The sequence below is a fragment of the Thalassophryne amazonica genome, chromosome 14 (genome assembly GCF_902500255.1).
Source record: "Thalassophryne amazonica chromosome 14, fThaAma1.1, whole genome shotgun sequence".
Taxonomy (NCBI): Eukaryota; Metazoa; Chordata; class Actinopteri; order Batrachoidiformes; family Batrachoididae; genus Thalassophryne; species Thalassophryne amazonica.
Genome location: NC_047116.1, coordinates 1831546 through 1855232, shown reverse-complemented (window position 1 = coordinate 1855232; position 23687 = coordinate 1831546). Strand labels below are relative to the sequence as shown.

At 40.5% G+C, this 23687-nt stretch overlaps 1 protein-coding gene across 1 annotated transcript in view; it reads right to left on the bottom strand.

Annotated features, from left to right (window-relative positions):
• The window catches only part of cwc22 (CWC22 spliceosome associated protein homolog), a 119155-nt gene that overhangs the window by 16661 nt on the left and 78807 nt on the right, over nucleotides 1-23687 (bottom strand). Inside the window, exons 16-17 of the mRNA XM_034186117.1 lie at nucleotides 3505-3632; nucleotides 2495-2596 (exon numbers count right to left, since the gene is read on the bottom strand). Of these exons, the coding sequence (XP_034042008.1) occupies nucleotides 2495-2596; nucleotides 3505-3632 (230 nt within the window). The remainder of the gene's footprint in view (nucleotides 1-2494; nucleotides 2597-3504; nucleotides 3633-23687) is intronic.

The window sequence follows — 23687 nt, the reverse complement described above, 5'->3', positions numbered from 1 at the left end:
TTAATATTAAAGTAAATTTATTACAAGCAAAGGTACAAACATTGAATTTAAGCTGAACTTGTGAGGAGGTATGGGGAATTTGAAAAATGGCCAAAAATTAAACTTATCAAATTAAAATGTTAATAAATAGGGCAGGAATCATGTCAACCAACACTGTGGAGAAAGAATATCCATCTTGTATGAGGTTATGTGTACACCATAAAAAAGGCTTTCTTTTTGATTGCGGGCGGGGTAAGAAAATACCTTGTGGACAGAATCCCGATGACCAGTTGCACTAAAAACAGTTGTGAACATTCAGCAGAGATGCCACGGATAATTTTGATGCTTATTTTGTGCACATTTCAGCTTGGGACTCCGATGAGGGCGGTCTCCTCCACTCTCCCTTATCTCTGTTCTCTGCTTTAACCTTCAAGTCCCTACTTCACCAGACTGTGAATTCCTCAAATTATATTGGATACTGGTTCGATTGTACTACTATTGGATTAACCATGGAATTGATCAGCTGGTCTCTGAACGCTATTGACACCATCTTTTCTACAAGAAGGTCAGGACCGGTGGATCCTACCTGCCCAGATGGAACGCATCCTGCGGGCTATGTTCTCGACTCTTGAGGGTCTTGGCATATTGCATGCTTGGTGCCTTTCTCCGTTGAGGATTTACTCATATTTGGTCTTATGGTAGCAGGGCTGGTACTTTCTGGCTTATGTGCTGCCCTGATCTATTGGAAAATTGGCAAGACGGTGGCATTAAGAACCACGGCCCCTCGCTTGTCCGTCATGATTAACGAGGTTGGCAACGCAGTGCATTCTCAGACCGCGATGACTCTTGAACTCGGATGCAAATTGTATGACATCTTGGAGCAGATGCGTGCCTTGCAGATGAAGTTGAAGATTTCGGAGGCCGGGGAATATTCTTAATTCATAATTGGAAATATTCTTAATTCATAATTGGGATTTGGTTGTTCAAGTGGACCTGTAAAAAGTGTTTTTCACTGCTCAAACCTCAACATGGCAGGCTTATCAAGCCTGAAGGACAAACTGCCCAACTGTTTTCCTCCAGAGGAATGTCTTCAGGCCTTGGTGATTATTTGGCTCCTTTCTTATCTCAACCCACAAAGACAATAGACTGTTTTTCATAGGACTGAAGCATGCTTCACTTCCTCTCCCCACCCCACTCCTACCTCCCATCACACACCCCCCACTCCGGCTTCTGCTCACGTCACCCCCCTTCTCTTCTGCGGGGGCGGCGCGGTTGTAGCTGCTGCTGGTCCCCCCCCCAAGCTGACGGTGGCGCAACTCAGGGTTGTTGCGTGACCTTCACCCACATGCCTCAATTCAGATAACGGACTTCTTCAAACTTAGTGCACATAAGCAATGTCAAATGTGTATGTGTTGTCTTTAATTCTGATGTGTGCCATTATTACGGTAAACAAGTAATAACTGTGGACTAATTGTTGTCTGAGGTAACTGGAGTGTAAACATAATTTCTCCACTGTGAGATCAATAAAGTATATCTCATCTCATTTCAGATCTTTAATACTTTTGAAATGGGAAGAGAAAATGTGACTTTACTTTGTTCACAATAGCCATGTTTTTGGATGTTTTTTTTTTTGTTTTACATAATTTTGTCCAAGAGACATAAATGGCACCTAAATGTATTTTATTTTATTTATGATATACTGAGAGTAGTTTGGGTTGCATAAAATAAAATTCAGATGGGTTTTGGGGAAGCACAGAGCCAATAGTGTGTTACCTAAAATTTTGCCTAAAAGAAAGGGGGGTACGCGAACAAAAGTGCTCGGCAAATATACCCTTGCCGGGTTGTGCCAATGACAACAAGTGGAAATGTTATCCCAGATGGACCAGGAACATCATAAAACCATCAAATCTTGGTGAACAGGGGGGTGCAACGAAAATGCTTATTTCAGATTTGGGCCCAATGACTATGGGGGTTAGTAAGGTTTGACCTTACTTGTGTGAAGCGCCTTGAGGCAACTCTGTTGTGATTTGGCACTATATAATTCAATTCAATCTATCAATTTTTTTTTATATAGCGCCAAATCACAACAAACAGTTGCCCCAAGGCGCTATAATATAATTGAAAATAAATTGAAATTAAATTGGATATTCATGTTCTGAGTTCATAAAAAACTTGTTCTGTGAACAGTTCTCTTACTTTTGTGATCAAAATCATTGATTTGAATCTTAAGTTTGAGGCTGTTCTGTAAATAGATTTCAAATAAACAATAAATATAGCAACGTGTGATCAATCCATATTAATTTCAGTCTTAAAATAATGTACTGCTTTAAGCCCCACCCATTTCTGGTTAAACCACACCCACTTCAGGTTTAGGCCCCACCCACTCTGAGCACAGATACAGATAGTGGTGTACTTGCTCATTCCTAGTTGCAACACCGGATTCAACCCTGGACCCAGCTGACGTCAAAGCGGATAAACACGTAGACGTGGTGTTCGAGGTGTAGGTGTGACTCACGTCAGTCCTCCCAGTCCAATCGAAGTGAAGAAGTTGATTGCGAAGCGAGTGTTTCTGGGATTATCTCGAGGAAACAGACCTTCAAAGAACGGCTGCAGAGTCCTGAAACAGACAGAATGAAATGATGGCTCCTGGACTGAGCAGCTGAGGAGGTTCTTTGAAAGCAGAACTGGAACATCAGACCTGACCTTCACATCAAAGAGAAACTGACGGTTGGTTTAGTTCAGAAAACAGATCAGACATCACCAGTCAAAGTCATTTAACCAGTCGTTCCCAACACTTCAAATTACAGCTTTCTGCTGGTGAAGGACCGAAACCTGGATTCAAGTGGTGGCAATTTGAGGTCAAGTTCTCAAAAATGAAGCAGTCAGAAGCTCGGCCATCGAGCCTCTGACTGCTTCATTTTTGTTCATGTTTAATGTGACCAGGACAAGAAAAGAAGTCAATGTGGCTTTTGTAAAAAAAAGAAGTTGTTATAAAACAGAGTGATTCAAATCCAGACAGACGCTAACAATCTGGTCTCGAGTGTTTTAGGACCATATTATGAGAAATAAAGTCCTGGAACAACTTAAATCAGGGGTTGGCAACTTGTTCCAGAAAGGGCCAAGAGGGGGCAGGTTTTCTTTGCAGCCACTGACTCCAGCAGGTGATTAGCATCACTTTGAGCAGATGGAATCAGTTAATGAGTGAAATAACCTGGTGGAATCAGTGGCTGCAAAGAAAACCTGCCCCCTCTTGGCCCTTTCTGGAACAAGTTGCCCACCCCTGATTTAAAGCACCGTGACTGATTTGGCTGCGAGTCTCTAAAAGGCACAATGAGGATTTCAGGATGAAGATTGGGTGGTAATGTATCTCCACATGGACAACACGTGTTCCTCATGGTTCATATCCAAGTCAGAATGTGTTTCCAGAGCACCAGAGATCTGTGGCTGGCTGGAAGGGTTCTGCTGGACCCACTAAGTAAATCCTGAATCAATGGTAACTGAGTGAAGGTGGCATAAAAGTCGTACGTGTCTTTGAGTCGCTGATTGAGTTTGGGTAGACCCATGTAGGCACAGAGCTCCTGGAACAGGATCTTAACAAAGATCCTGCTGGATGAAGTTGTTGTCTCCTCACTCATTCTGATAGACTCCAAAACCTGGACAAGAGAGAGATGAAATAAGTTGAGACGACGTATCAGCCTCACATAGGTTGCATTGAACATTTACATTACATTACAACAACTGGTCCATCTCCACAGTAACCATCTATCTGCTACAGCCAGTGACACGTGGGTGTGTCCTTGACCTTCTCCAGTCTCCAGGGTCCTGAACACAGAGACTCCTGTGTGCTGGATCACGTCCAGAGAAACACACCACATGGACTAAACGTGGGATCTGATGTTCCCTCAGTGTCAGTGATCCTCCTCATCTGAGTCTCACTAATCTGACACAAAGTCATTCCAGTGGGACCCAGGATCCTCCACAGAGACCTGGGACCAAAGACATCCAGTCATCTGATGAAGCGGTCATGTCACTGCAGTTAGTACAGAACTCTGCAGCGAGAATTCTGACACAAGCTAACAGGAGGACTCATATTTCCCCAATTTTAAAGGAGCTTCATTGGCTGCCAGTGTCCTTCAGGATCAATTTTAAAATTTTGGTTTTATCCTTTAGAGCTCTACATGGCCAGGCACCTCCCTATATCTGTGACCTCATCCAGCCTTATGCCCCTGCCAGGGTGTTGAGGTCTGTGGACCAAAATTTGTTGATGGTTCCTCGCACCCGTTCTGCAACCAGAGAGCGATCCTTCCAGGCTGTTGCTCCCAGGCTTTGGAATGGTCTCCCGCTCTCTCTGCGCTCACTGGACTCTGTTGTCACTTTTAAAAGCCAACTTAAGACCTCCTTTTCTACACAAGCTTTTGCTTAGCTTTTGGGCTGCTGTACAATTAGTTATACCTGACAGCTAACGTTAGCTTATCTAGCAGGCCTTAGCAATGTTCATCGTAGCTTACAAAATAGTTGGTTCCTTTGTCTTTGATAATCTTCTCCTGTGATGTCTTATCCTTCTTATGTCTTATTACTTATTATATTATATATACCTTTTTTTATTGAGCTGTTTGGGTGTGTAGAGAGAGTTCCCATGGGATAAAAAAGCTTTCAACCTACCATCCCTGGTTCTCAAGACCAGGCACCTAAGTGGCTCTACTCTACTCTTTTCTACTCTATTTTACTCTTCCTTTTTAGATATTTAGATATGCCTTTGTATACTGGCATAGTTCCACCTTAGCACTGGAATATAATATATAAGATATACCTTACTGAATTTTCATAGTAACCACATGGATCAGGTAGGTGGGACACATACGTGCCCGATGTGCTCATTCTACACACTCATGTCTGAAGCTCAGTGGAGTTTGTGGTACTACTAGTTCTTCATAGAAGAGAGCCTTTATACACACAACGAAACTTGTCCTCTGCATTTAACCGTCCTAATTACAGTCAGGCACAATCCAACCACTTGGGGCAGTGAGCAGCCACAGTCCGGCGCCTGGGGACCAACTCCTGATGTGGAGACGCTGCCTTGCTCAGGGGCAGAGAAAGAAGCAGACCCTAAATAAGCATGTTTTTGATGGTGGGAGGAAACATGGGGAAACTCACGCAGACACAGGGAGAACATGCAAACTCCACCCAGAAAGGCTGGGAAGCGATCCCACGACCTTCTTGCTGTGAGGCACCAGTGCTAACCACTAAGCCACCGTGCTGCCAGAATCAAGAAGAGAATATTTCTTTGGACATTTAAGGTGTTAAACTGTTAACTATTTGTGTTAAGTTAAAAGAATCACACAGATTTAAAACTATCAGAAACAGAAGATAACCACCATAATTCACCTTTCCCTCAAAGCGCTACCCCATCAAGAGGAGCCGTCCGGATTTTCAACCAGGCAAACAAGACCCAGAGGCCCCAAACTAGTGCAGTCAGAATTTTAAACTTCCATCCACATTTGGAGAAACTGAGGGGCAGCATGGTGGCCAAGTGCTCAGGTCCCTTGCTTCCAACACAGAAGGTTCCTAGTTCAACACCACCCACGATCCCACCCGGACGCTGTTCTTTGTTCTATGCACACCTGACGTCGTGACGATCCCACCCGGACGCTGTTCTTTGACGTCGTGACGATCCCACCAGGATGCCGTTCTTTGTTCTATGCACGCCTGACGTCGTGACGATCCCACCCGGACGCTGTTGTTCTATGCACGCCTGACGTCGTGAGGATCCCACCAGGATGCCGTTCTTTGTTCTATGCACGCCTGACGTCGTGATGATCCCACCCGGGATGTCTACTCCACTGTCTACTCTGCACAGATTTACCACAGAGTGTCACAGTTTGTATTTCTTCATAACTGAAGACAGTAAAGTTCAAGACATATTCAGTGACTTGGAAATGTTCATGTATCCATCCCCTGACTTGTCTGAAGAAAACTGGCAATAAAACTGATTATTTACAGGTATTATACCAAAGGGGTTGATTACTTACACAACCCATCATCTTGGCTTTTAGATTTTAAATTAATTTATATCAATTTGTAGAGATTTACTTTGAGTTTCAATCTTATGGCCCAGTCACACAGCACACGATGATTGCTGAATGAAGGGAAAAAAAAGTAAAATAAAAGTCACAATTTGTTGAGAAAAGGTGGACGAAGGTGCTTTATCAATGAACAGCCTGTGAAGAAGAAGCCAAAAAGGATGAAAGAAGAACTAAACAAAACCAAAGCTAACGTTGATCTTGACGCTTTAAATGAAACGTTGGTGGATCCACCTGCACTGGTTCCTTGTCCAGAACAAAAGAGGGATCATCTCCTTCATCATCAGAATCCTCACTGTCTGTCGACACACTGCGCGCTCAGTCTTGCTTCAATTAAAAAAAAAAAAAAAAAACTCTGGTGTGCCGTGGTCACTGCATTACGTTACTAAGCTATATATATCGATTTATATTAGAATACTGTCAAAAGGGGGAATAAATATAAGTGTAAAGATGACTGAATATATCAGAGCAGTAAACTGATCAGTCCGTGTGAATGCCGCGTATCGACTCCCCATGTGCGGTTATTTCAGAACAGCTCTTTATATAATCATCTGAATCATCTACCTGTTGCCACATGTACATAAGTGCTGGATTTTCATTCCTACACTCATATTGTTATATTTAATAAAAAAAAATAATAAGCGTATGCAGGAGCTGACACTGCGTTCAAGTACCGTTGGAAATTACACTACTTTTTGTTGTTTCATATTCAGCAGTTGCTTGTGGCAAAATAATTAATTGTAGCCACACAAAAGATTAATTCTTCCCTATATAAGGTGCCTGAGCCCAGTGAACCTGACCCCCCCACCCAGATAAAAAGTAGACATTTGTCACGAAATGCCCCACGCGCAGTACTATTTTCCATTTAAAGTGCAGTAATATGTACATGTGTGGGGTAGGTATTTAGTTGAACCCTCATCTGTTTGATGTGAACTGAGATACACAGTAGAAAAATTGGAGATTGACATTATATTTATTTAGAGGATGTGGCCAACGACCATAAAAAGTTGGTCACCTTCGAACAAATGTAACTATTGGTAATTTTTTAAAAGTGGGTCAAGGTCACTGGCCTTCGAACCCATGCGACGTACTCCTCCAAAGCAAATACCCACCAAATATGAAGTTTCTGTGAGCAAAAGGTGCCGAGCTACGTTGCGGCCGGACAGATGGACGGACAGACAACCTGGATGCTATATGCCCTGCCTCGCGGTGCAAACGCCGCGCAGGGCATAAAAACCACGCAAACAGGCTCTGTAATTTTCGACGGTACATGAACGTAGCAGCAGCAGTGCTCAAAAATGGCTTCTGTACTGTGTGAAAAACATTCAGCTGGTTGAACGAAGTCAAACTAAACGCTAACGTCACAAACAATAAAAAAACATCAAGAACAACAGCAAAACGAAATACGGACAAATTGAGGTTTTCATTGCCACTGTCACGTACTGTGTGTCATCTGGTTTTCGGCCATGCCTAGGTTGGGGTTCTGTTTCTTTTCTGTGTAGTTCCTGCATTGTTAGAATGGTCTGATTTGGGGGAATGTTGGTTTGTGCTGTATTTGTGACTTCTCTTGGGTGTTTCCTGCTTGGGCTTCTCTGTCCCTATTTCTCTTGTCTGTCTCGCTTGGTGCTTGGTGGGGGGCATCACACTCTGTCTAGGCCACACCCTGTTCTGGTTCTTTCCACAGGTGTTCCCAATCTGTAGCTCACTACTTGGTGTATTTAAGCTTCACTGGTTGCACTGATAATTTGCCTGATCGTTGCGCCTTGTGCCACTGTTTCTAGCTCCGTTCCTTAGTATTGTTCAAGTCCTGCTGCCACGTGTGTTTTGACCACCTACGTGTTTATCTCGACCACGCTACTCGCCTGATGATTTTGATCTGTTTGCTGTTTTTGGACTGCCTCTCTGTGTACCAACCCCCACTGATTAATTCAGTAAACGTCTCTTTGAACCTGAGTTACTGTGTCAAGTCCTGCATTCGTCTCCAGCCATTCCTGCAAAACAAACCTGACAGCCATTTGTTCAAATTTTTCAACAGTTTAAAAATCCTGACGAACCGCCAGCTGCAGGAACGAAGCTGAGTTAAATGAAAGTTAAACGATGCCAACAAAAGTCAACAAAAGTCCAGATTTCTTGTTTTGTTGGGGCTTCATTGCCCTTCGTTAAGTGTGACTGGGCCATAAGGAAGATAATTTTAGAAATTTTATATTGAGAAGCCTGATTTACTTTTTTTGTATTTGAAATGCCATAAACAAATTAAAATGCGTGAAATACCACTTTGGCAAGGCAGTGTGTATGTTTATATATACACACACACACATATAATACACATATATACATACACATATACATATATATATATTATATATATATACACGTTAGAGCTGGCAAGTTAATGCATTATTATCGCGTTAACGCATTCATTAATTAACGCTGACAATTTCTTTTAATCACACATTAACGCAGTTGTTTTGTTTGTTTTTTATTCTAAGTCTGTTGCTCACAGGCTTAGTTTGTCGCAGACAGCTGCTGCGCTCACAGGAACTGATGTGATGAGTCCCTGACACAGGAAAAGAAAAGAACTGGCAGATAAACCAACAAACATGGAGAAGGGCATGGACCTTTTACATGGCCATTTTCATTTTAAAGTGCTTCCAGACTGCATAGTCTTTGAGTACTTTGAGTCTTAAATATCACCTAAATGCAGCACACACAGCTGATACCAGCAAATCATTCAACGAAACAAACTGTGGAATGAGGCTTCAGCAGACTACATTAGATGCAGCGTGTGGGAGAACAATAGATAAACAAAGGCAAGAGAAGCTCGCAAATGTGACAGCAAAATGGACTGCTACAGGCTGCAGGCCAATTAGTGTTGTGGAGTACGTCGGGGTTAGACATTCTGAGAATCCCAACAAATGACGGCACGTATGACATTCCCTCATGACGCATCATAAAGAAGAACCAATTAATCATGGAAATCATGCAATTAATCATGTTTAAAATTGCCCAGCTCTAATACGTGTGTGTGTGTGTGTATACACATGCACGCACGCACGCACGCACGCACACACACACACACACACACACAGGTTTGTTGCACTGGGATACCAATTAAACTTCATAAATCATAAAGAAGACAATGCTCATATGGCTGAGGGTATTTTAGTATTGCCTTATAATTAAAAAAATCCAAACACACTGCTTCACTGTAAATGTGCAATAAGTCTGTTTCAGATGATCAGCGTGGACCCTCTGGTTCTTAAAAGGCTTTGTTTTACTCAGTGTGCTGCTTGTAAAATTTTAGCATCAGCTGCTACATCAGTTACACGGACGCTGTATTGTCTTTGTTTTTTGTGGGAGGGTTACAGCGCCACATACAGGCCTGGCATATACATTACAGAGTTAAACAAAACCTCAAGGCAAAGAATTTCCCTCAAATATTTTTTTTGCAACTGAATTATTCGGGTTAGGGTTTCAGCCATTAACACCCAACAAAAACCACTAACCAACAACACCACCATCAAACTACAACAGCAACAACACTATCAAACAACATCATCAAAAACCACCACCAACACTATCAAAAACCACCAAATAACCAACACTATCAAACAACACCAACACCCACCAACACAACAACAAAAACCACCAATCAACACCATCAAGCTACAACAACCAACATCAACAACACTGTCAAACAACCACCAAAAAAAACACAACATAACACCAAGAAAAACCATCAATCAACACCAACCACCAACAAAAACCACCAAACAATACCATCAAACAACAACACCAACAACCACAACACAACACCAAAAACCACCAAACAATACCATCAAACAACAACACCAACAACCACAACACCAACAAAAAACACCAAACAATACCATCAAACAACAACACCAACAACCACAACACCAACAAAAAACACCAAACAATACCATCAAACACCACCAACAAAAAACACCAAACAATACCATCAAACACCACCAACAAAAACCACCAAACAATACCATCAAACACCCACAACCACCAACACAACACCAACAAAAACCACCAAACAATACCATCAAACAACAACAACAACCACAACACACCACCAACAAAAACCACCAAACAATACCATCAAACAACAACACCAACAACCACCAACAAAACCACCAAACAATACCATCAAACAACAACACCAACAACCACCAACAAAAACCACCAAACAATACCATCAAACAACAACACCAACAACCACCAACAAAAACCACCAAACAATACCATCAAACAACAACCACCAACAACCACCAACAAAAACCACCAAACAATACCAACAAACAACACCAACAACCACAACAAAAACCACCAAACAATACCATCAAACAACACCAACAACCACAACAAAACCACCAAACAATACCATCAAACAACAACACCAACAACCACAACACAACACCAACAAAAACCAAACAATACCACCAAACAATACCAACAACCACCAACAAAAAACAAACAAAACCACCAAACAACACCAACAACCACCAACAAAAACCACCAAACAACACCAACAACCACCAACAAAAACCACCAAACAATACCATCAAACAACACCAACAACCACAACAAAAACCACCAAACAATACCATCAAACAACACCAACAACCACAACACAACAACAAAAACCAAACAATACCATCAAACAACACCAACAACCACAACAAAAACCACCAAACAATACCATCAAACAACACCAACAACCACAACAAAAACCACCAAACAATACCATCAAAAAACACCAACAACCACAACAAAAACCACCAAACAATACCATCAAAAAACAACACCAACAACCACAACAAAAACCACCAAACAATACCATCAAACAACACCACCAACAACCACAACACCAACAAAAACCAAACAATACCATCAAACAACAACACCAACAACCACCAACAAAAACCACCAAACAATACCATCAAACAACAACACCAACAACCACCAACAAAAACCACCAAACAATACCATCAAACAACAACACCAACAACCACCAACAAAAACCACCAAACAATACCATCAAACAACAACACCAACAACCACAACAAAAACCACCAAACAATACCATCAAACAACAACACAACACCAACAAAAAACACCAAACAATACCATCAAACAACACCAACACCAAACAATACCATCAAAACAACACCAACAAAAAACACCAAACAATACCATCAAACACCAACAACCACCAAACAACACCAACAAAAACCACCAAACAATACCATCAAAACAACACCCACAACCACCAACACAACACCAACAAAAACCACCAAACAATACCATCAAACACCAACAACCACCAACACAACACCATCAAACTACAACACCAACAACAGCAACAACAGTCAAACAACAACACCAACAACAACCACCAAACAACAACACTATCAAACAACACCAACAACCACGAACACACCACCAACAAAAACCACCAATTAACGCCATCAACCAGAAAGAGTTTTTGTGTCGGTCTGTGGTGTGAAGCTCTGGAACTCAATTAGTGAAGAGCTGAGAGGGTGTGCAGACATTAGAAAGTTTAAAAAGAAGTTGAAAGAGGTGATTCTGTCACGATACAGTGAAGCAATTTAGAACTAATACATTTTCAAGAGTTGAGCAATAGAACAAACCATGTTGCACTTGTCTTATTAAATGATGCAAATGAATGTTGGAGTTTCTTATGTGTAAATTATAGAAAAGTTGACTGAAACTGTGAAAGCACAAGAAATGTTATAAGTGAGCATAAATTGTAGCTTGGAACTTCTGAAATATATAAATTGCAGAAGTGGGAACAACACTGTAACCAAGGAGCTGAATGATGATATAAGCTGTATTATACGTTCAGAGTAAAGGGATGGGACCAGTAAGTCTATACTTCTTCCCATTCCTTTTTGAATGTGTACTTCCTTTATGTAGTAATGATTCTGTTTTGTCTTGTCTTGTGTACTATACACATATTCAAATAAACAAACTTGAACTATCAACTACAAGACCAACAGCAACAACACTAACACCAACAAAAACCACCAATCAACACCAACAAAAACCACCAAACAATACCATCAAAAAACAACACCAACAGCAACACCACTATCAAACAACAGAAAACACCAAATAACCAACAACACTATCAAACAACACCAACAACCACCAACACAACACCAACAAAAACAACCAATCACCAACAAAAAACAACACTATTAAACAACAAAAACCGCCAACACAACACCAATAAAAAACACCAAACAACAACCAACAACAACACTATCAAACAACACCAACAACCACGAACACACCACCAACAAAAACCACCAAACACCATCAACTACAACACCAACATCACTATCAAACAACAACAACCACGAACACACCACCAACAAAAACCACCAAACACCATCAACTACAACACCAACATCACTATCAAACAACAACAACCACGAACACACCACCAACAAAAACCACCAAACACCATCAACTACAACACCAACATCACTATCAAACAACAACCACGAACACATCAACAAAAACCACCAAACACCATCAACTACAACACCACTATCAAACAACACCAACAAAAACCACCAAATAACCAACAACACTATCAAACACCAACAACCACCAACACACCACCAACAAAAACCACCAAACACCATCAACTACAACACCAACAAAAAACACCAAATAACCAACAACACTATCAAACAACACCAACACAACACCAACAAAACCACCAAACAACAACCAACAACAACACTATCAAACAACACCAACAGCCACCAATCAACACCAACAAACGTATCAAACAGCAACAACACCGCCACCAATCAACAACAGCAACACCAGGAGCATTCAGAGCAGCAAAGTATTGTGTAGGGAGAGATGGGTATTGATAAGAATTTATTGATATCAATGCCGCTATCAATTCCAGTTATTGATCCAATTCTTTGATTCCCTAATTAATACCTCCAGTGAATTTTCTGTGTACTAAAAGTAGGCTTTACAGGTTTTTTATCTCAACATTTTATTGAGTCTTAAACTACAACCCCAATTCCACTGAAGTTGGGATGTTGTGTAAAATGTAAATAAAAACAGAATACAATGATTTTCAAATCCTCTTCAACCAATATTCAATTGAATACACCACAAAGACAATATATTTAATGTTCAAACTGATAAACTTTATTGTTTTTGTGCAAATATTTGCTCATTTTGAAATGGATGCCTGCAACACATTTCAAAAAAACGCTTATTGAGTGTTGTTAGAAGGAAAGGTGATGTAACACAGTGGGAAACATACCACTGTCCCAGCTTTTTTGAAACGTGTTGTAGGCATCCATTTCAAAATGAGCAAATATTTGCACAAAAACAATAAAGTTTATCAGTTTGAACATTAAATATCTTGTCTTTGTGGTGTATTCAATTGACTATAGGTTGAAGAGGATTTGAAAATCATTGTATTCTGTTTTTATTTACATTTTATACAACATCCCAACTTCAGTGGAATTGGGGTGTAAATAAATATGAAATTGGTCACTGGATCCTTGATCTCTGGACATAAACAGAAATGAACAAAATCTGTAGTTTTTGTCAAAAGCATTTCCTTTCAGACATTAATGGCATGAATGTCACTCCGTACCTCTAAGCTGAGCTCAGCCGGCTGCACGTCAGCATCAATGTAATTCATAAAGAACACAGGACGTCTCATTTTAGGAGGAAAAACCATTTTAGTCTGTTGTAGTTTGTTGTCTATGTTCCAATGTTTGGAAAGAGGTGTCATTTAATTTAAACCGTGATTTGCTTAGAAAGTTATTAATTCTGACCGGACTCTAACTTGACTCGTTTGGAGCTGTGCCAACGGAACAGAGGACAATTCTCGTTTCTTGATTCCAACAAGACAAGAGTCCCAGTTAGTGACTTTAATCTGCACAAACGTGGCTCACGACTGACATCTTTTAATGGCTTTGAGAGGGGTTAAGAAGCAGACTTGCCGCATTTTTTTTTTTTGAAATTATCTTTTTATTTGGAAATACATGTTACAGTGCATCCAGACACAAATACAACCACATTTTTTTAACTGTTATGTTATACCGATCTGAGTTTCCTGTAGCTGCAATGGAATTTCTTGTTCCAAAGGTTTGTAGCAGCGGTATGGCTGGTCCATTTCCTTTTATTTTGACAGCGTAAAAGAGGGTGAATGGAGGAAAGGGGTGGGAGGAGAACAGGACATGTACAGCTGAGCTTTTTACATCCAGAAGGGTTATAAAACAGTCAAAAACACATAAAATACTTTTTGAGGAGTATCTGCAGTATTTTAGTTTCATTCAGTTGTGTTAGTGATTGAGATACTGTTGAAGACTTGGGGCGGGGGGGGACAAAAAAACAAACAAACAAAAAAAAAAACCCCTGTGTAGTAGATGAGAGGTTGCCGTTCCCTTAGTTCACTATCTTGACAAAGTCTGGTCTTCGAGGTCTAATAAAATGCACCCATCTTTTCCAGTTTTTCATAAATATGTCCATCTTTAAATTCAAAGAAAAAGTGACCTTTTCCAAAATGTATATTTCCATTGTCACAACTATCCAATTATTGTAGGTCCAGTTTGCAGCCTCCATCTCTTAGTTAAAGCCTTTTTCCCTGCTGCCAGCAACACCCCTATCAGATACTTATCTTTAGCCATCAGTCTTGGTGGGATAAGTCCTAAGTACATGGTTTTGAAGTCAAATGGTATCCATGTATTGAGGACTTCCTGTATTGCATTATGTATGTCTTTCCAATAATTTTGTATTTTTGGACAATCCCAAAAAACATGATAATGATTTGCAGTCTGACATCCACAGCTTCACCAGCAGAGAGCATTACTATTGTTTTGGTGCACCTTCATGACTGGGGTGATGAAGTATTGGGTTATATTTTTCCAACAGAATTCCTTCCATGCATGACATTTTGTAGTTTTCCATTGAAATGTACAAATATCTTCCCATTCTTTATCTGTTATTGTTATGTTTCCTTCCCTTTCCCATTTAACTTGTATATATTTTGTTGAATTAGTTTCTAGATTCTGTAGACTCATAGTCAGGAGATAATCCCTCTCTCTGTTCGATTTGTATGCATCAATAAATAATTGAACAAATGGTTTACTGGCCTCTCTATCATCCCTGTTTTTATTTTTTGACTATAGTAATGTCGCAATTGGAGGTATCTATAGAAATCTTGACTTTGTAGTGAAAAATGATCCTTTAGACTTTGGAAACTCATAAAAGTATCCTTCTGTATAATGCTGCACATTGATGTGATGCCTTTTTCAGTCCAAGCTTTGAATCTATCATCAAATTTGTTTGGTATAAAATCCGAATCAAAGGCACACCAACTTAAGAAACTTCTAACCTCCTCATTCAGTTTATATTTTGTAATTAATGATTTCCAAGTTTTGAGAGTGGAGTTCACCCATGGATTTTCGAGTCCATCTATGTATTGTTGTAAATTTTTATCCGGTAGTACGGCCTGTATGTGTAAGTCAGGTATCAAACTGCATTCAATATCTTTCCATTGTGCCTTGTAGGAGGGGTTGCACCAACAGAGTAACGCTCTCATCTGTGCTGAGACATAATATTTTTCCAAGCATGGTAGGCCCCCATCCCCCCTTCTGTTTAGGTAGCTGTAACGTTTTATATTGTATTCTGGGTTTCTTCCCTTGCCATATAAATCTTGATATTATTTTATCCCATTCTCCAGTTTGTTTTCTCATAATTAAGATTGGTAGCATTTGAAATAGGTAAAGGAACCTCGGTAATATATTAGTTTTTACTGTTTCAATTCTTGCTCCTAAGAGCCTCCTTAATCTTACAAAGCAGAGGTTTGAGTTTTGTCAAATATTTAGGCAGGTTTACTCCCAGGTATTTAAAGGATTCTGTTTTCCATCTTAGAGGATATTTTTCTTTTAATTTTTCACATGGTCTGAAGTTATATGTTAGAGTTTCAGTTTTATTGACATTTAGTTTATACCCTGACATAGAACCTAAGTTCTTTAAAAAAAGTCATAACCTCCGGCAAGGATGTCTCAGGGTTTTTGAGATACAGGAGGACATCATCTTCATAACATGCTATTTTATGTTCAATTTTGTTGATATAAATACCCTTGATTTTAACATTCTGTCTAATGTGTTGGGCTAGCGGTTCTAGGAATAGGGCGAAAAGGAGTGGAGACCAGGCACATCCCTGCCTCACTCCTCTCTCTAAGGTGAGTGGTTTGGATAGGTAGCCGTTTATTTTGATTCTTGCTTTAGGATTGTTATAAATAGCTTTGATGCTGTTTACCATTATTTCATTAAAGCCAAATTTAATTAGGACCTTAAAGAGGTATTGCCAGCTGACAGAATCAAAGGCTTTTTCTGCATCTAGACTTAGGATTAAGACCTTTATCTTATGTTGTTTAATGTGGTCCATAATGTGCAGGGTGAGTCCTATGTTGTCTTGTGTGAGTCGTGCGTGTATAAAACCTGTCTGATCATTGTGAATTAGGGTGGGCAGCATTTTTTCCATTCTTTGGGCCATTATCGATGTGTATATGTGGTAATCAACACTGAGTATCGAAACTGGTCTGCACTCAAGTTTGTCTTTTCCCTCTTTATGTATGAGGGTAATAATGGCCTCTTTCCAAGACGGTGGGGTCTCTGCTTTTCTCAGTGCCCAGTTACATGCTGTTAGCAATATAGGCATAAGTTCTACCTTAAATGTCTTGTAACATTCGGTTGTAAACCCATCACTACCTGGTGATTTATTGCTTTTTAATCTGTTTATTGTGTCTAGTAGTTCTTTTGGGGTTATTTTTGTACTTAGAGTTTTGTTTTGTTCCTCTGTCATAACTGGTAGGTCTAGAGTTTCTAGAAATGAGTCAATCTGATGTCCTTGAGTCTCTGATGTTCTAGAATAAAGCCGCTTGTAGAATGATTCAAAGGCTGCTTCGATCTGTTCTTGTTTGCTTTCAATGCTATTTTTTTGTGGGTGTCGAATTTTATATATCATATTGTTTGCATATTGCTTTTTTAGTTTCCAAGCCAGTAATTTTGTGAATTTAGGACCATTTTCATAAAATCTTTGTCTAGTAAAGAGCAATTTCCTGTGTACAGATTAGATTTATTTCATTTTTAACTTTTTTTTTATTTTTTGCAGTGTATGTGAATCTTGATTTAGTGCATGGTAGCTTTCCAATTGTTTTGTTTTGTTTTTTTTGATCAACCAGTTTTTCTTGGCATAATTTCTTTTTGAGCGAGGACATAGCCACGATCTTGCCCCATAGAACAGCCTTTGCTGCATCCCATATCGTAAGTGGTGAGGTTTCTCCATTAGAGTTTTCCTTTATGTACATTTGAATTTCATTTGTCATTTGCTTCTTGAATAGTGGGTCATTGAGGAGGCTGGAGTTAAACCGCCATGTTGTATTCCTCCTGCAACTTTCCAGATTGAGGGTAAGGTATATTGGGGCATGATCACTTAGGTCCATTGTGCCCATTTCTGAGTCTACAATCCTTGACTTGTCTTGGGCTAATATGATGAAGTAATCAATTCTGGTGTATACTGAATGGGCGGTGGAATAGTGTGTGTATTGTCTAGCAGAGGGGAACATTTCTTTCCATATGTCAATTAGTCCTATTTCATTCATCAATTCTTTAAATTTCTTACTTATTGCTTTAGAGGCATATGAGGGGTTTGATACATCTAGCTTTGGTTGCAGATGTAGGTTTAAGTCTCCCCCGCATATTAAAACTCCATCTGACTGACTCACTATCCTATCAAAGATTTTTTTTGTAGAACAAAAAATTACTTCCGGGGGGGCGTATATATTCAGTAGAGTGACATCTGTCCCTTCTAGTATACCTCTAACCAAGATAAATCTGCCTTCTTTATCTTTCTGAACATAGGTCTGTTGAAAGGCCAGTTTGTTGGAAAGTAGAATAGCAACACCTCTTTTGTGCTTAGCTTTATATGATGAAAAGAAAAGGTTTGAGAAGCCCGTTTTTCTTAATTTCTCATGTTCTGCATCATTTAAGTGCGTTTCTTGTAGATACACAATTTGTGCCTTCTCTTTTTTCATTTGACAGTATCTTACTACATTTCACTGCATTTAATATTCCATTCACATTGAAGGAAACAAATTTCAGTTTTTGATTACCCATTTCCTTTTTTATGTGAGGTCAAAGTATCATAACTATATGCTACAGGTCTTCCCTCTGGTGAAATATTGAAGAGCACGCAAGTGAATACATAACTAAAGCAGCTATTAACATTGAACAAGCTGAACAAATACAAAACATTAGCTTCAAAAAAAGGGAATTTGTTGAGTGATCCCTTAAATAGCCAGAGTATCTCTGGCTTTGGAGGGGAAGCCTCTTTAAACACCTGCAGGTAGAGGGCCCTCCCTGGGGGTTTAAGCCATAAAACGTCCATTGCCTTTAGATGGTTGTTGTCAGCCTCCGACTGATTTTAGTATCTATTTATTTTGAGGAGATTGGGGGGGACATGTCTGAGACCTGTCTATCTACTCCTATTGAGGAGAGTATAGTCTTTCTCCAGGTTAATAATATACTATTATTTATCGCTGCCTTTGCTCTTGATCAGTTTTGTTTTAAAATTTGAGCTGGGTAGAACCGAATGTTTCAGATTTTTTTTTTTTCTGTCTTTCTTTCTTTTCCTTTCAATCATTTTAACTATTTTAAGTAGAAGTTTGTCGTCTGAAGATCTGCAGCTTTTCTCTGATGCCGGTGCTCCGTGGTGAACCTCCGGTGTGTGCCACTCGCCCTCCTCTCGCTGTGTGCCAGGGGTTCAGGTTCAGTTTCTCAAGTGGATCTTCTGGTGGGGGGACAGCTTTGACCGGGAGACCCCTGGACTCCATGTCACTTGTGGCTTTGCTGATCGTGTGGTAGAGTCGTGTCCCATCCTCATAGAAGACCCGCAGTTTGGCAGGATAAGGTGTCTGGAAGCGAATTTTCCTCACTTTTAACATTCGTTTCACCTCATTGTATTCCTTCCTCTTATTCAGGACGGCTGAAGGGTAGTCGTGATCAAAGTATATTCTCTGGTCGTCCAGGCGAATTTCCTTCTTTTACCCAGGCTCTGCGAAGGACGACTTATTTTGCTTTATATCCGTGAAATTTAATTACAATCGATCGAGGTCTGTCTGTAGCAGCGGGTTTCGTGGTCAGCGCTCTGTGTGCTCTTTCAATGTGTAGTTCAGTGGTCGGGGGAAAATCCAGCTTTTCTCGGAGAAGCGTCTCAATAAAAGTTATCATCGAGTTTCACTCTTTTTCTTCTGGTACATTGTACAGTCTGATGTTTCTGTGTAGGCTCTCAGTTGTCCAGGTGGTTTCAACAGTAGAGAAGCTTGAATCTTCGACTGGACTGGGTTGCTTGACGTGAGGACCTTTCGCTTCAAATCGCAGAAGCTTCCTCAGCTAAAATTCATGCTCTGGTGGTCTGACTTCTGTCTTGACACTTGTAGAGAAGAATAAGTCACAAAAGCTGGAGTTTTAAACCTAACCAGACGCCTCCTACCCAGACACAGACTGCTATAGGCTAGTGACTAAACAACAGCTCTAATTAGCACCTATTGTGCTCTAGTTAGCACCCTCCTAATGACAGGGCAGCTGTCCCTCCTAATGATGGGACGGACCCTCTCCTGATGGCTCCCTTGACGACTCTGCTGATCAAATCAAATCAATTTTATTTATACAGCGCCAAATCACAACAAACAGTTGCCCCAAGGCGCTTTATATTGTAAGGCAAAAGCTATACAATAATTACAGAAAAACCCCAACAGTCAAAACGACCCCCTGTGAGCAAGCACTTGACGACAGTGGGAAGGAAAAACTCCATTTTAACAGGAAGAAACCTCCAGCAGAACCAGGCTCAGGGAGGGGCAGTCTTCTGCTGGGACTGGTTGGGGCTGAGGGGAGAGAATCAGGAAAAAGACATGCTGTGGAAGAGAGCAGAGATCAATCACTAATGATTAAATGCAGAGTGGTGCATACAGAGCAAAAAAGAAATAAACACTCAGTGCATTATGGGAACCCCCCAGCAGTCTAAGTCTATAGCAGCATAACTAAGGGATGGTTCAGGGTCACCTGATCCAGCCCTAACTATAAGCTTTAGCAAAAAGGAAAGTTTTAAGCATAATCTTAAAAGTAGAGAGGGTGTCTGTCTCCCTGATCTGAATTGGGAGCTGGTTCCACAGGAGAGGAGCCTGAAAGCTGAAGGCTCTGCCTCCCATTCTACTCTTACAAACCCTAGGAACTACAAGTAAGCCTGCAGTCTGAGAGCGAAGAGCTCTATTGGGGTGATATGGTACTATGAGGTCCCTAAGATAAGATGGGACCTGATTATTCAAAACCTTATAAGTAAGAAGAAGAATTTTAAATTCTATTCTAGAATTAACAGGAAGCCAATGAAGAGACGCCAATATGGGTGAGATATGCTCTCTCCTTCTAGTCCCCGTCAGTACTCTAGCTGCAGCATTTTGAATTAACTGAAGGCTTTTCAGGGAACTTTTAGGACAACCTGATAATAATGAATTACAATAGTCCAGCCTAGAGGAAATAAATGCATGAATTAGCTTTTCAGCATCACTCTGAGACAAGACCTTTCTAATTTTAGAGATATTGCACAAATGTAAAAAAGCAGTCCTACATATTTGCTTAATATGCGCATTGAATGACATATCCTGATCAAAAATGACTCCAAGATTTCTCACAGCATTACTGGAGGTCAGGGTAATGCCATCCAGAGTAAGGATCTGGTTAGACACCATGTTTCTAAGATTTGTGGGGCCAAGTACAATAACTTCAGTTTTATCTGAGTTTAAAAGCAGGAAATTAGAGGACATCCATGTCTTTATGTCTGAAAGACAATCCTGAAGTTTAACTAATTGGTGTGTGTCCTCTGGCTTCATGGATAGATAAAGCTGGGTATCATCTGCATAACAATGAAAATTTAAGCAATGCTTTCTAATAATAAGAGGAACAGAGGAAGTTGATACGTGTTCAGATACGTGTTGGTTTACGTGTTGGCATCAGAATTTTGGCTCTCTGTTGGGACTGTTTACACAGAGACTGCTACCTGCTGCTTTGGACTTGAATTAACAGTCTTTTTCAAGACTTTTTTACTTTTTTTTTTTAACTTTTTTACTGTGCTCCAACGCCTAAGGAAGACCTCTAACGGTCAAAACATCGCGACGGAGCACTTTTATCAGCTAACTTTCATCAGCGTTGGCAAGCTAACTAGCTTGCTAACGCTTTCGTTTTTATTTATTTATTTATTTTTTTTTAATTGTATTTTTATTTTTTTAATTTTTTCTCTTTTAGCACTGTTGTCGTGCGTTATCTGTGCTGCTCCACAGCGTGTTTAGTTGATTTTTATTTTATTTTAGCACCGTTGTCGTGCGTTGACTGCGCTGCTTCATGGCCTGTTTGGTGCCTTGATTGGGGCACTCCTTCTGCTGAATCACCTTTAAATTATTTACACATTGTTCACTTTGTGTGTTTTTGGGGGTCCGCTAGGTTGCGTAGCTACTAGCTCTTAGCCGATTTAGCATGGCGGCTTCTCCTGTCTCTCCCGTACTTTTCTGCTCTGGGTGTGAAATGTTTAGTTATTCCTCGGCCTCCTTTAGCAGTAACGGTACTTGTAATAAGTGCAGCTTATTCGTAGCTTTGGAGGCCAGGCTGGGCGAATTGGAGACTCGGCTCCGCACCGTGGAAAATTCTACAGCTAGCCAGGCCCCTGTAGTCGGTGCGGACCAAGGTAGCTTAGCCGCCGTTAGTTACCCCCTGGCAGATCCCGGGCAGTCGGGAAAGCAGGCTGACTGGGTGACTGTGAGGAGGAAGCGTAGCCCTAAACAGAAGCCCCGTGTACACCGTCAACCCGTTCACATCTCTAACCGTTTTTCCCCACTCGACGATACACTCGCCGAGGATCAAACTCTGGTTATTGGCGACTCTGTTTTGAGAAATGTGAAGTTAGCGACACCAGCAACCATTGTCAATTGTCTTCCGGGGGCCAGAGCAGGCGACATCGAAGGACATTTGAAATTGCTGGCTAAGGCTAAGCGTAAATTTGGTAAGATTGTAATTCACGTCGGCAGTAATGACACTCGGTTACGCCAATCGGAGGTCACTAAAATTAACATTAAATCGGTGTGTAACTTTGCAAAAACAATGTCGGACTCTGTTGTTTTCTCTGGGCCCCTCCCCAATCGGACCGGGAGTGACATGTTTAGCCGCATGTTCTCCTTGAATTGCTGGCTGTCTGAGTGGTGTCCAAAAAATGAGGTGGGCTTCATTGATAATTGGCAAAGCTTCTGGGGAAAACCTGGTCTTGTTAGGAGAGACGGCATCCATCCCACTTTAGATGGAGCAGCTCTCATTTCTAGAAATCTGGCCAATTTTCTGGGATCCTCCAAACTGTGACTGTCCAGCGTTGGGACCAGGAGGCAGAGCTGTGGTCTTATACACCTCTCTGCAGCTTCTCTCCCCCTGCCATCCCCTCATTACCCCATCCCCGTAGAGATGGTGCCTGCTCCCAGACTACCAATAACCAGCAAAAATCTATTTAAGCATAAAAATTCAAAAAGAAAAAATAATATAGCACCTTCAACTGCACCACAGACTAAAACAGTTAAATGTGGTCGATTAAACATTAGGTCTCTCTCTTCTAAGTCCCTGTTGGTAAATGATATAATAATTGATCAACGTATTGATTTATTCTGCCTAACAGAAACCTGGTTACAGCAGGATGAATATGTTAGTTTAAATGAGTCAACACCCCCGAGTCACACTAACTGTCAGAATGCTCGTAGCACGGGCCGTGGCGGAGGATTAGCAGCAATCTTCCATTTCAGCTTATTAATTAATCAAAAACCTAGACAGAGCTTTAATTCATTTGAAAGCTTGTCTCTTAGTCTTGTCCATCCAAATTGGAAGTCCCAAAAACCAGTTTTATTTGTTATTATCTATCGTCCACCTGGTCGTTACTGTGAGTTTCTCTGTGAATTTTCAGACCTTTTGTCTGACTTAGTGCTTAGCTCAGATAAGATAATTATAGTGGGCGATTTTAACATCCACACAGATGCTGAGAATGACAGCCTCAACACTGCATTTAATCTATTATTAGACTCTATCGGCTTTGCTCAAAAAGTAAATGAGTCCACCCACCACTTTAATCATATCTTAGATCTTGTTCTGACTTATGGTATGGAAATAGAAGACTTAACAGTATTCCCTGAAAACTCCCTTCTGTCTGATCATTTTTTAATAACATTTACATTTACCCTGATGGACTACCCTGCAGTGGGGAATAAGTTTCATTACACTAGAAGTCTTTCAGAAAGCGCTGTAACTAGGTTTAAGGATATGATTCCTTCGTTATGTTCTCTAATGTCATATACCAACACAGAGCAGAGTAGCTACCTAAACTCTGTAAGGGAGTTAGAGTATCTCGTCAATAGTTTTACATCCTCTTTGAAGACAACTTTGGATGCTGTAGCTCCTCTGAAAAAGAGAGCTTTAAATCAGAAGTGTCTGACTCCGTGGTAT